General features: G+C 40.4%; 1 protein-coding gene across 1 annotated transcript in view; it reads left to right on the forward strand.

The window, feature by feature from the left end:
* Positions 1-13782, forward strand: part of LOC147703006 (serine/threonine-protein kinase 32A-like) — a 717281-nt gene that overhangs the window by 648255 nt on the left and 55244 nt on the right. Inside the window, exon 7 of the mRNA XM_086928864.1 lies at positions 11637-11726. Coding sequence (XP_086784990.1) covers positions 11637-11726 — 90 coding nt within the window. The remainder of the gene's footprint in view (positions 1-11636; positions 11727-13782) is intronic.

Here is a 13782-nt window from a genome sequence, read left to right on the forward strand (position 1 = left end):
TTGCACCTAAACAGGCAAAGGGGTCATATAGAGTGGACTCTTCTAGGATTAGGAGAAAATGTTGTTTTGTTTTAGTAAGTGTTTGATTTGCTTCCGAACGGGAGGAAAGTTCCATTTATTTAATGTATTTTAAAGGCTATCCCTAGCTTTTCAATGCACTGTCATAGGGCATAAACATATCTTCCTAGTTTCATAACTTACAAAGATGAACTGTGGGGAATTTCCATTTAGTGCTGCAGGATCCAATTTTCTGTCTTTTCAGGTTGCACTAACTTTTTTGTGTCTGTGGGAGGGCAGGCCGGATATATAGATGCGGAGGCTTGATGTATTGTCTGACAGTGGTTGGTTTATTATCAGGAAGTACAGCAGGGAAGGATAAGGTGGGAAAATAGGCATCCTATTCTTCTGAATCCTCGGGTGTTGATGTAGGGGTCTTGATGTCTCCCAGTATGGGGCCAGGGGCCATGGCTTGGCACTTCTCCTTCTCCGTGATGGTGTCCGGACCCGGAGGCTCGTCAAGGAGAAAGAAGAAATGAGGGCTGTCGGTGTTATCGGAATAAGTGGTTTTATGCTACCGTTACCATCACCCGTGTTTGAAAGCACTGGCTTATAAGTGAGGCGGGGAGGCAGGGGTGATCAGGAATAAGGAAATTGTGGGTTGGACTAAGGGAGGGTAGTGCAGGGATTTGTGGGTTGTGTGCCAAAGGTTCCCGTTTCCGAAGGCGTCTAACAACAACACACTCGCCCCTATCCAGCAGCCACTACCCTACCACCACCCTCGTCACCATCTTCCCCGACTGCCCGTGAAGCGGTGTGACTCACCGACCCTGCCGCAACTCCCCGAAGTTGCAGCCGCTTCTCAGCCTCCTCCGGTGGACGCCACCAATCTTCGGTCCAATGGTCGTTTTCTCCATCTTCGCTTGCGGCGTCGTCCTCGCGTTCCCGTTCCTCCAGTTCGCCAGGCACTTCCGTGTTCGGTTCCTCCTCTCGGGTTCCGCATCCGCAGGACAACGCCCCCTCGTCTTGCTGGATCCTGTCTTTCAAGGGAGGTGTGTTATTGTTTACGGGGTTAACTCCTCCCTCACTGGCTTCCTCACGGCTCTGTGAAGAAAGACGAGAGGTGGGTGGAATTTTTTCCTGTTTTCCAAATGATTGGTGGCTCCCCCATTTACGTAGAGTCTCGGTCCTGGAGGATTCTGGACTTTGTAGTGTTCTCGTGGTATCGAGGCCCATCCTCTCACAGTGTCTTTACATTACTTTTCTTGTGTGTGTCGGTGGAAGGATCACCATTCACCATGTCCACTGTGCTTTTCAGCAATACAGACTTCATGATCAGTGCCTGTTCATGAGCAGGATGTGTTGTGCGTAATTTGGCTTTTCATAATTTAGTTACTATTTCTACTGTTAATATTTAAATGCTTGGGGGAGGAGCTACGCAGGGAAACAAGATGGCCGCAAAAGCTCCCGGCTCCGCCGACCTCCGCCAGCAGCTCGTATATCCTGCAATTTATCCTGCTTTTACACCTGACTCCCGTGTACTCGAGGAGTTACTGACTCTGAAGGTGCAATCCTGAACTTTTCAACTTATCGGGTGACGAAGATACGCTGTGTTTCATTCTCAGCCTAACTCAGCGTGGAAGCCGGGGCCTCGATTTCCAACCCACACGGGCTGGAGTTGAACAACATCGGCTGTGGAATTTGGGCTTCGTCCGGTCTCTCGAACAGAGACACACTTTACTTGTTTCCAATGGCGATTTAATATCTTGTCTACACCGCAGACGCCGCAGCGTGGCTCTTCGGGTGCTGCGGTCCTGTATCCGACGCCCGGAGACACCGTAAGCCTCCCGGGGGTGATGGACCAGAGCCCTGACTAGCGGCGAAGTTGTAGAAATCGTGAGGTGAGGGCGCCCATTGTTGTTGTCTGCTCCGGTTGTGCCTGCTACCCCGGAGTAGTCGACCTCCGGGGTTCATATCCTGCTCTGTCGCTTCGTGAGAGGAGATGGAGAGGACAGAAGGCACACCATCGCTGCATGCCGTAATGGCGGCCATTGGGGCGCTCCACTCACAGATCATCGTCCAATACCAGGCACTTTCTGCAACAGTGGACAATATCTGCCGGAGACCGGACGGCGACTTTTCGGCATTATTTCAGCCAGCTGTACTACCCATGGAACATTGCGGGCTCAACTTCGAGGACCCTGTGCGGAAGCCGGACTCCGTGTGCGCTGCTGATCCCTACAGGATGGTTTGCGCGCTCGTGAACATTGTTAGCTTCCCCAGCTTGAGCCATAACCCACTGAACATCGACATGGATAACCTTGAGTGCCTCAACAGGATCACCAGTGGTTATCGGAGAGCTTCATTATCCTTCCACGCTTTTCCTCACTTGCTTTGTGGATGCCGTGCACTTTTATCCTTTTTTCGACTTGCTCGTACTGACTTGAACTTTGATGAATGCTCTGCTGTTTTCACTGTTGTTGTGGTCTGGATTATAAGTGCTCTGGTTAATAATCGTACCGGCCAGGGTTAACTTGTGTCTTTTTTGGGTTTGACATAATATTTTATCTCGCTGCTGGGATTGTGACCTGTAATGTACGAGAGTCGGGTGGTGTGTATCATACTTCCCCGGATTGATTTTATATTTCGCTGCATTCTATTTTGACCGTGTTTCAGGGTGGTTACATCTGGTGGGGGGTAAAGGAGACCGGGAGTGTGTTTTTATCTCTCCTCCTCTGCTTTTCTTCTCTTTTAGGGATGTTTCTGGGCGACAGGCATGCTGCTAGTGGGTTAGACCGTAGCCATTGCAGGGTGGGGGGGGGGGGTTGTTATTTTGCCTTTGTTTTGTTCTATGGCCCCTCTTTGTTTCTTTTCTCTCTTTTTAGGGTATTCCTATGGGCGACAGGCACGCTGCTAGTGGGGTAGGCCGTAGCCATTGCAGGGGTGCAGGGTGGAGGGTTTGGGGGTATTGTTGTTTTGCCTTTGTTTTGTTCTATGGCCTCTTTCTTCTTCTTGCAGTGTCCGGTAGCAGTACTTTCTGTTTCATCCTGGAGTGTATAAGTGGGCGGGGTCTGAGGGTGGGCGGCCGCGATGAGTGATCGGTTGTTCGGTTCTTTACCCTCCTTGAGCTCGCTAGCGCTTGCGTCCTTACTGTCCCTTTAAGTTGGCCCGCGACTACTTTCCTACACCTACCCACCTTTATTATATCTTCGATTGTGTGGCTCCGGATATCCTGTATCTTCTTCTTTATCTTGTATCTGGGGGGGGGGGTTAAATGCAAAATGAAAACCTTATGAATAACATGCGATCTGCACTGTGTTCAATGCAACATATATCCTGTACCGCTGCCGGACCTCAGGGTTGCCGGCTGAAGAGCTGTGTTATTTAACTTCTTATATGTATCTCCTAAATGCAGTGTCCGGCCCCTGTGGTTGTAGGTCTACTCCTGTAATTTTTGTGAATGATATAATAAAGGTTTTAAAATATATATATACCGTATTTTCCGGCGTATAAGACGACCCGGTGTATAAGACAACCCCCTACTTTTCTTGATGAAATGTAGGTTTTGTGCTATACTCGCCGTATAAGACTACCCCCACTTCCAACACTTCCAAACATTATGTTCCGGTACTGTATTGCCGGCTGGAACCTTCTGCAGTCCCCTTTCAATGCCCATGAACTCAGGAGATGACGTACGGTAGTGACGCTCCTCTCCTTCCGATGAACGTGAGGATTATGGCGCTAGATCAGTGCATATACCGCTGTGTCTCTAGGCTGAACACGCAGTAAGAAAATACCGAAATGCCCCGTGAGACCCTCTCTCATCGGCACTACAGCACTACGGGACTGTAAGTAACTGTGCACTATCTTCGAATCATGTGCAATTTTTGATTAATGTACCGGTAAACGTGTATTTCTTATTTGTTCTTCATGTATCATTACCGGTCCTATTGTGAAGCGGGCAGACACCTTCGGGTAAAGTCCTGCTACGGCACAGGGAGTGTGAACGCGCGAGTAAGAGCCCAGAGGCCATATTGGAGGGTTCGTGGGTGCAAATTCAAAGTCGGTGGAGCGTTGCTTCCACTCATAAAAATTTGGTGTCCGGCGTATAAGACAACCCCCGACTTTTGAAAACATTTTAAGGGGTTAAAAAGTCGTCTTATACTCCGGAAAATACGGTATATTTAAATGCTTCCTGTTGGTCAGAGTTCTGTTGCCCGTCCGTTGCCTGTTGTCTGCTCTCTGTTGCTTCCCAGCTACTTGGGCTATACAAATACCATTACATAATATACAGATTTATATCTTAGGAGGGGCTATTGGGGGTTATTCTGAGTTGCCATCCCATCTCTATTCCAACTCAGATAATTGTGTTGTCCTGCATCTCAGGACATCTTTCTAATCAAATGCTTTGAGCTAGACCAGGCTTCTCCAAAGAGTAGATCGCGAGTGATCCAACGCCAATCAAGGATCAATAATCAATGATACTCATACACTGGCTCATACTCATACACCCAACACATGAATCCCTGTTGCGCTGTTTCTAGTTTATGTTAAATCAGTTGTTCATAATACAGGCTTTTCCTTACGCAACTAAACACATAACTGAACCTGTTATCAACTTTCTTTTCCTCTGGTCGATGGATCTCGAGTTAAGAAGTTGATGGTAATAAATTAATACTAACTATCTAGCTGTCTTACTAATAAATCACAAACACAGTTTAAGGTTAATAGTATTTATCTTAAAAATAATGTGAAGGTAAAATGCTCTTCACGTATAGGTTTACAAAGCAAACAATGCATCAAACACAGAGAGATAACATTAATCAAAGCAAAACAGTGTCAGACTCAATCATAATGAACAGAATGCAATGAAGTCATTGATAAGTGAAGAGACAAAAGTTTCATAGACAAAATACATTTGCAAATGATTATGCACATTTCAGAGATCTTGAGGTATAGTAACCCAAGATATTCAGTAGGAAACTACCCCCTTAGCCTTAAGGGATAGCAGGGTTCCCCGTGTGAAGGTTCAGGGAACAGAGAGATCAGGACAGGATCAGGAGAACAGGTAGGCCTCTATCTGGATACAGCAAACCGACGGACAGTGACGATCTCCCTCTCTCTAACTTCTCCAAAGATTCACTTCAACAGACCCCCAAGCACCCCAGTTATACCCTAAAAACCTACATATCCAACCCACCATTGTAGCAACATTTTCAGAATCTTAGTCTCTCTCGTTGGTCAGTTTAGGGTGTGTTCCATCACACCACCATGATCGCGTTCATGTTTTCACAGCATTCTTTGTTTTACGTTTCATATATTAAGTAAATCACATCTCGTTAATACACGCTTCCTTCAATGAGTTACATGTTAGAAGTCTCTACACTTTCATTGTTCGCTTCAACAGCCTCCGTAGAAGTAAGTTTATACATTTTCACTCAGTCCCATGGCCATCTTTCCGTTACTTGGCAGACACACAATAATTTCGGAAGTTACCCCCTTTTGCCTTCTCCACTCTCTCTCAGAACTCGATTTTTGGCTCTTTATTAGTTTACTTTTAACCCTCAACTTGTCATGCAAACGATGTAGGCCCTTGCAAGCATCACTACAATGAATACAACACAAACATTATTAATTACATGAAATATAATTCTCACAGTTTTTACCATTTGAACTATCCCACGTTAAATGTCTAACAAAAGCATTAACATGCAAAAAGTGGCATTATTATAATATTATTTTTAAAGCTGAACCGAATGCGGCCTAGTCTTTCATGCATTAGTCCACGTATTAATGCACAAATGCGCAAAAGCATTTCCCCCGGGTGCGCGTGTTTTTGCATGTTATTTTTGTTTGGTTTAAATAATACATTTACTGCAAAAAAAATTAAATCTATGTATTTTCAGAATTCATACGCTGATGTTCAGGAAAAAATGGTTGAATTTCCAAAATATATTTAAATAAAATATTATGCTGCTTTGGGTAGACATATTACTAATATTATTTTATTGGTTCCACGGGCATTGCAGCTATGGCTTTTGAATCACCCGTGTTGAGGCTTTCCGAACTGATAAAGCATTTTTTCCCATTACTATTGATGCACCAAGGTCAGCAGTCCTGGTAATCTTGCACAGAATAACCACTAAAAGTGTCTTGTCTGTTGTGGTCACTATTACAACACCAATAACATTTGTTAGTAGCTTGAGACCCCTGAGCTAGGCTTTGATTGCTAACCTAAGGTACCAAAAAGACGTTTGGGAAGCCCAATGCCCATCTCAAACTGAGTACCCAGTGTCCTAGTTAGCGGAGAATGCTTTGATATTGGTAGATGGGTCCTAGGCTTGCAAATATTGTGGGACAAGCCTCCAGTCTCAGACAGTGATGAGAGTAAATTGAGTATACTCAGGAGATCTGAATTCTAGGTCAATTGAAAGCTGAATTAAAAGTCTTAAGGTTGATTTTAGATAAAACAATCCGTCAGTTCTTGATTATGCACTATAAAAATAAATAACAAGTGAGAATGCTTTGGAATAGGCTCCCTTCATTTGAGATATTTTTCATTAGGTAGACAGTCAAAATATCGAGTTGGAAATATCGACCTACCATAATATCGAGTCTGAAATATCGAAGGAGCATAATATCGAAGGCAAGAATATCGTAGGACAGAATATCGACCCAAGGTAAGTAATATCGAAATACTTAATATCGATGTAAGTAATATCGAAGTTAGTAATATCGATAGCATATATATCGATGTTAATAATTTCGATGACACTAATATCGATATTTGTATTATTTTATAGTTTTTTATTATGTATGTGTTATATGTTTAATTTAAGTATTTAAAATAATTACTATTATATGTGTATACATTTTCTATAATAATATAGAAATTTATAAGGAAATTTGATGTTTTAGTACCGGAGCGGGTTGTGGGTTTATAGGGGAATAGGGTGGGAAGTAATTTAATTATGGTAAGTTGATTAATAATTAGTAGGATTAATTAATTAATTATAATTATTTGCTAATTAATATTGATTAATTGGGAAATAATTAATTGATTAATTGATATATATTTTCTGTAGCGGGATGTGGGTTTATAGGGGAATAGGGTGGGGAGTAATTTAATAATAATTAATTAATTAATATATGTTTTTAAATATTTATAACTAATTAATTGGCAAATAATTAATATTAATTAGTTAATTAATTAATATAATTTGGTACATATTTTAAATTAGTAATTAATTGGTAATTAAATAATATTAGTTAGTTAATTACATTATTAGAGTAATTTATTTATATATATAATTTTTAGTTACTGTTAATTAATTAATTGGGGAAAAATGATATTAATTATTAAATTATATTAATTACAGCTTATGTGCTAATATATTTACTTTATTGTTATTGTTAATTAATTATTAATTGCTAATTAAATAATATTATTTAACTTTGGGTTAAGGAGTATTTTTAGGGTTCAGGGTCATTTTTGGGTTTTTGGGTAAAGGGGTATTTTGAGTGTTTAGGGGCAGTTTTCAGTTTTTGGGTAAAGGGGTATTTTTAGGGTTCAGGGTCAGTTTTCAGTTTTTGGGTAAAGGGGTATTTTTAGGGTTCAGGGTCAGTTTTCAGTTCATGGGTAAAGGGGTATTTTTAGTGTTCAGGGTCAGTTTTCAGTTCATGGGTAAAGGGGTATTTTTAGGGTTCAGGGTCAGTTTTCAGTTCATGGGTAAAGGGGTATTTTTAGGGTTCAGGGTCAGTTTTCAGTTCATGGGGAAAGGGGTATTTTTAGGGTTCAGGGTCAGTTTTCAGTTTTTGGGTAAAGGGGTATTTTTAGGGTTCAGGGTCAGTTTTCAGTTTTTGGGTAAAGGGGTATTTTTAGGGTTCAGGGTCAGTTTTCAGTTTTTGGGTAAAGGGGTATTTTTAGGGTTCAGGGTCAGTTTTCAGTTCGTGGGTAAAGGGGTTGTTTTTGGGTTCAGGGTCAGTTTTCTCGACTGTTGCACTCTCTGGAGTGGGAATAGTAATGTTATCCCTATGCTATCAAACGCTTTATATAATTAATTGTTAAAATATCACGTTTATTTTATTTTTTATATTACTTACATTTTATGTATGTTATTGTTTTATGTTTGTACATGTATTAGAAAATTAGAATATATTTCATTAATTTAGAAATTAGTAAATTAATTATTAATACTTATTGTTCAGTACATATATATTATATCTTTACTGTATATATTTAATTAAGGTATTATTAATATATATGTTTTATTTATTAATTTTAAACATTATTAGATACTTTTAAATATGTATATTTTATTTATTAGTGTTATATACTTACTTTTACATTTATATATATATTTAAAAAAAAACGATATTTTTAACATCGATATTTTTTACAACGATATTATTTTTTCGATATTTTTGTACTTACCATGTTGTAGATAGGATGTCGATATTTTTGCCCTCGATATTGTTGACTCGATATTCTTGTAGGTCGATATTTTTGTAGTCGAAATTCTGTCATAGATCCTTTTCATTATCCAATCGAGGTTTTAAAACTAGCTGGGCCAGTTCATAGAGAGTAATATCATTATGGGTACCGAGCTATTTCTTGCAGAAGCAGCAAAGGTCAATTTGGGTATTGTTTACGACAGAAAAATGACTGACCTTATTCCATGAAGTAAGCGTTCCTTCTCAGGAATGGCACCCAGGATCTGGAACTCACTCCCTCCAGAAACCAGACTTATCACCTCCACTACATTCTTTAAGAAAGGTGAAAGCTATCCTCATGGCTAAATTCACGTGAACTTGTACCTTACTTTGGATCTATTTGAGACTCCTCACTATTTGTAATATTCGTTTTTCAGACTGTCTATTTGTATTATTGGTTTAACTGATTGTTTATGCTCCCTCTTGTATCTACCCTATTTTGCTACTCATTTACTACCTCCAACTATCCTTCGCTCAAAAGCTTGTTAATTGCTCCCTTGTTTCTCCTACCCCTTGTTGTAAAGCGCTCTGATATCTGCAAAGATCTTGTTCGCGCTATATAAAACTCTCAAAATAAATAAATAAATCTTTGAAAAACTGTCCATCAAAGTTCAGTCTTTGTGTGGGTCACCAGGCATTAAGAACTGCAATTTGTGTACATGGCAACAGTTTATTAAATGGCGGATTTATCTTCCTTAGCTAATACTAACTACTATGTAACCATGTACTGTACTCTTGTCCTAGAAACAAAAATTATCTTTGCTGAATTTGATGCAAAGGAAGAATTTGAGGAGCACAATTCTACCTCATTAACCTAAAACCAGAACTTTGGAAGCATAAGTTACAAGAAAAGGAACAAAATCAGTAGCGAGCACCCAACCAGAGCTTAATGTGCAAAAAAGAAATAAAGTGTAGAGTCGCAAAGTTGTTCTTAGGTGCCCACCACTGCCACTGTTGAATACAAGAAATACCTAATACCAAGGATTTGTGGTCTTAATTCCACTTCACTCCTCTTTTATCACCACTCTAGTCTCCCTGCCTTTCCATCTCTTGCAGTTTTTTTCCTTTCCTGCTTTCTCCCGCTTTTTCTATTTTTCTCCTTCGTTTCCCCTTTCATGCCTTTCTATCTCTTGCCCTGAGTCAAAATCTGACAATCTGCAAGCACCAATACAAATGAAGCACTGAGTATATGCAATAATTGACTTAGCCGCTAGTAGGCATACTTTTTTACCCGTTCCAACACCATGTGAACAAATATGAAGAAAAAACAAGCAGACATTTCCGGAATTTTTTTAAGCATTTAATTCAGTACGTTGTTGTACTTTAATCTCGTATCAGTGGGCAATCAATCACTCTGACGTGAATGCGTAGCATTGGTGGCGCAGTTAGCGTCACACAACTCCCTTTGCAACCTAGTCATTGTCATTGCCGGAGGCAAAACCAGAAACAGGATTGACTCGATTGCGGGGTCCACACTGGGATCTATATACTCAAATGGAGGCCTGGATCGTTCTGGTACTCAAAAAAGGCCCGGGCCCCAACATAAAAGTGTCCCTCACTGTGAACCAGCTAGCTAAAGAAAAGTGTTCCACATGTGCAAATCAGGCCAACTTTGAATTTTTAAAGGCACGCTGTTTAGATGTTTGGCAATGTATGGGAGACTGAATGCATTTGTGCTTGCTGCAGGCCCATCCGGCCATAAAACAGACCCACAACCTACCAAAACGAGCATTGGAAAGCCAATAGGTCCCGCCTTTTAGAGCTATTGGCTTTAGCAATGTTATGTAGCCATGCTGTGCAGCAGCGCAGATGCTTTGCAGTGTGGCTAAAACACATTTTAAAAAGTGCTATGATGCAGCCAGTGCAAATGCGCTTTTTTTATTTAAAAGTGCATTACAGTCCTTTTTTATACAGCATGGTTACAAATCATTTCCAAAGTCGGCAATGACCATGCTGTACAGCATGAGCAAAAGTCTACGGCAGAGCCAATAGAATCAAAGGCGAGACCTATTGGCTTTGCCAATACTTTTTAGGTCTCTGCACAGAACCCTGTGATTCTACGCATATCAGTTAATCTCCCCATGTGTGGAAAAGAAAAAATATTACATTGGCAAACAATTTTTTATTTTTTATTTATTTATTTTAAAAAGTTTTATATAGTGCTGGCTAGACCCGGAGGTATCAGAGCGCTTTACATGAGCATCAGATCATAGTTACAGGTTACATTGTTACAAAGGTTACACAGTTCTTAGAGCATGGCAACATAGTTACTTGTAAAGTCGAGATAAACAATAAGCACAAATACGTGAGGGGAAAAGCAGGCAAGGTGAGAGATTCAGGGGAGGGGGGTTGGAGCAGGGGGAGTAGACAGATGATGAAGGCGGGAAAGAGGAGGGGAGGGTGAGAGACACAGCATGGGGAGAGGAGGGGAAGGGTGACGGGGACACAAACCGGTAGCCGAGACAAGGCAACGTCCAGAGTCCAGTAAGCTGTGATCCCAGTGGAAGTGGTATCCCTTCCCTATCTCTATTGTGAGAAGCTCCCTTAAGCAAATAATATCTGTTGTCACAATAAAAACAGATAACATCTATTTCGGAAAAATGAACATCCATTTCAAATGAGAAAAGGGCTTCTTTGAAGTGCATGTGGCATAGTAAAACATAGCTACAAATGAGAAAAGTTTCATTAAGGACAACAGAGAAGAAAAAAAAATAAAAGTAGTACCTCAATCACAGCATGATCAGTGCAAGGACAGCAATCAAGCTCAAACAATCAGGACTTGGTCTATGCTCCATCCGAAAGAAGAGGAAGTGAAGACTGGATATACTGGTCAATTAGAGGGCAACAAATAAAAGTGACAATGCAGCCAATGAATTCTAAGCAATGGGCAGGCTCCTAGTTCCTTCTTGTATACAATATCCCTAGCAAGCAAGAGAGGACATGCAGGCGAGACTTAAAAATGGCCACACACTGACCTGTCTGACCAGCCTTTCGGACACTGCCAGATTGCCCAGTAGGCCAGTCTGATCCTGAGGCAGCATTTGCTTTTCATAAACTGGGTGGTGGTGCAATCGCTCTTTTCCTCTAAAACTTCAGTGATTTTAGTGAAATAATTCAGTTAGCCTCTTTCTGATTTTTACCCACAGGACATGTGCACATCACAGACTTCAACATCGCCACCGTAGTCAATAAGGACATGAGGATCACATCAGTGGCTGGAACGAAGCCCTACATGGGTATGGTTTGTAATTATTTGCTTGGCAGTAGCAAGAAATGTGGGGTTAAGTGCCAGACTGTGCAAGTGTGTTCTTTCTGTCCGTTTAATGAAGCATGTTGTGATAGTTTAATAAATTGTTTAGTGTTTCCGTTTTGCACAGTATCATACTTGTTTGCCACACCAAATAATTTCACACTTCCTGTCCTTTTCATACAATCAGAATATTTCAAACTGATGCCCTTTCCACATCACCTCATTTTTTCACTTTTTCTCTGCCAAGCTGTTTCTTAATGCCATGCCATTTTGTTTTGCTAACAATGTTTGTCAAACATTTATACAATTCCCTATTGTTGCTAAGGCTCACATTGGTGTACTGTGACTTTGTGGCATACCTTCTCATTAATATATTTCATCATCACATTGTTAGGCATTGTTAACCTGCTACAACTTTATGTGTATTGATGATTACACTATTTCATGGGATTAAAATGCTGCACATTCACACACATACTTTTTATTGCCATTTTTCTGTCAGTAGTAGAAGTACAGACATCATTCAACATTGAATAGGAGCAAGATATCTTTGAAGGATGGTAGGCATGCACCCAGAAACAAGAATTGGCAAAGCCAATGTGTCTGGCGTTATCTGCCAGCCTTTTGGTAATTTTTGTTTTGTCATGGTGTTTTCAAAAGTTTATTGTTCGGGAAGCTGCAAGGTCCTCGTCAATCTAACAAAACACATTGACTAAATGCAAAACAATGTTTGGATATCACAAAAGCACACATTACAACAGTACTCCATGGCATTGAAGGGAACTACATTGCATGTGGATGCGTTCATTTGGGAAAGGACAATTGCAACAACTGATAGTGAAATAGGCCAGTGGCTGAAGTGGCCTCTTTATGCAATTCTACAATGAGTTGCTGAACACTGAGAACGACACAACTAGAGACAAATGGATTAGGTGTGACTGAAACCGCCCATAATTAACTATGTCATAACACATAATTTAAAGAAGTATAAAGGTCTTGACTAACACAGATGTATAATAGCCAATTAATCTGCCATTGGCTGCTAGCCTCCTGCTTTTGAGAAAGAAAGAAAGAAAGAAAGAAAGAAAGAAAGAAAGAAAGAAAGAAAGAAAGAAAGAAAGAAAGAAAGAAAGAAATGAAGAAATAAAGAAAGAAAGAAAGAAAGAAAGAATGAATAAAGAAAGAAAGAATGAATAAAGAAAGCTAGCTTTTGGTTTATGTACTGCATGCATAGTAAAAAGAGGATAACTTTTTTACAAAACAGTTTCAGATTATTGCAATCTGTGTATGCTATGAAATACTAGCAGTCAGACAAACAGAAGACACTTCCAAAATAGCATTGGCAGGAGACAGGATCTGATGAAGCATGTAATGTGGCCTGTACTCACATCTTGTAGAAAGGTCCTGCTTTCACTTCAGGCTCTAAACACAAATGCAACATTAAAGTAATTATAAAGTAAAAAACAAAAACACTGGCACTGATGGAAACTACCATGTATGTGGATTTGCTCATTGTGAAAAAGCAAAATGCAGTCACTCAAAGTGAAGTTAACCAGTGGCTAAAGTAGGCTGACCCATGAGCCCATGCTGTATGCTGTAGTGGGCAGAACCAAAAAGCGAATGAGACAACACCAGACCAATGGATGAAGAAGGGTGCCCAAAGCCCCTTAAAGTAAGCATATGATATACATAATATTAGTAAAATCAAAAGGTCTTGGCTGATGCCAGACCTAAAAATGGAAGGGAGGAAAGAAGTCATAATTAAAGCTTTGTGAGTAGTGATGCTCAATGTGCAAATGTAAGGATATACAGTCCAGGCAAGAGTACAAACTGGGACTTAAAATGAAGCAATATTTATGCAGTTCATTCATAAAAATAATAACTCAAAGAAATGAGATCTAATGTACATATGACCCTAAGACTGGAGAAGAAACACAGAGTATATGTGTTGTCCTTGAGGATATCAGCCAAGTTACATCACTCACCCATGACATTCTGTTTCACATCACTTCACTTTAATGCTCTGAAGCCAATAGTGAAGA

This window comes from Lissotriton vulgaris, chromosome 7, assembly GCF_964263255.1.
Source record: "Lissotriton vulgaris chromosome 7, aLisVul1.2, whole genome shotgun sequence".
NCBI lineage: Eukaryota > Metazoa > Chordata > Amphibia > Caudata > Salamandridae > Lissotriton > Lissotriton vulgaris.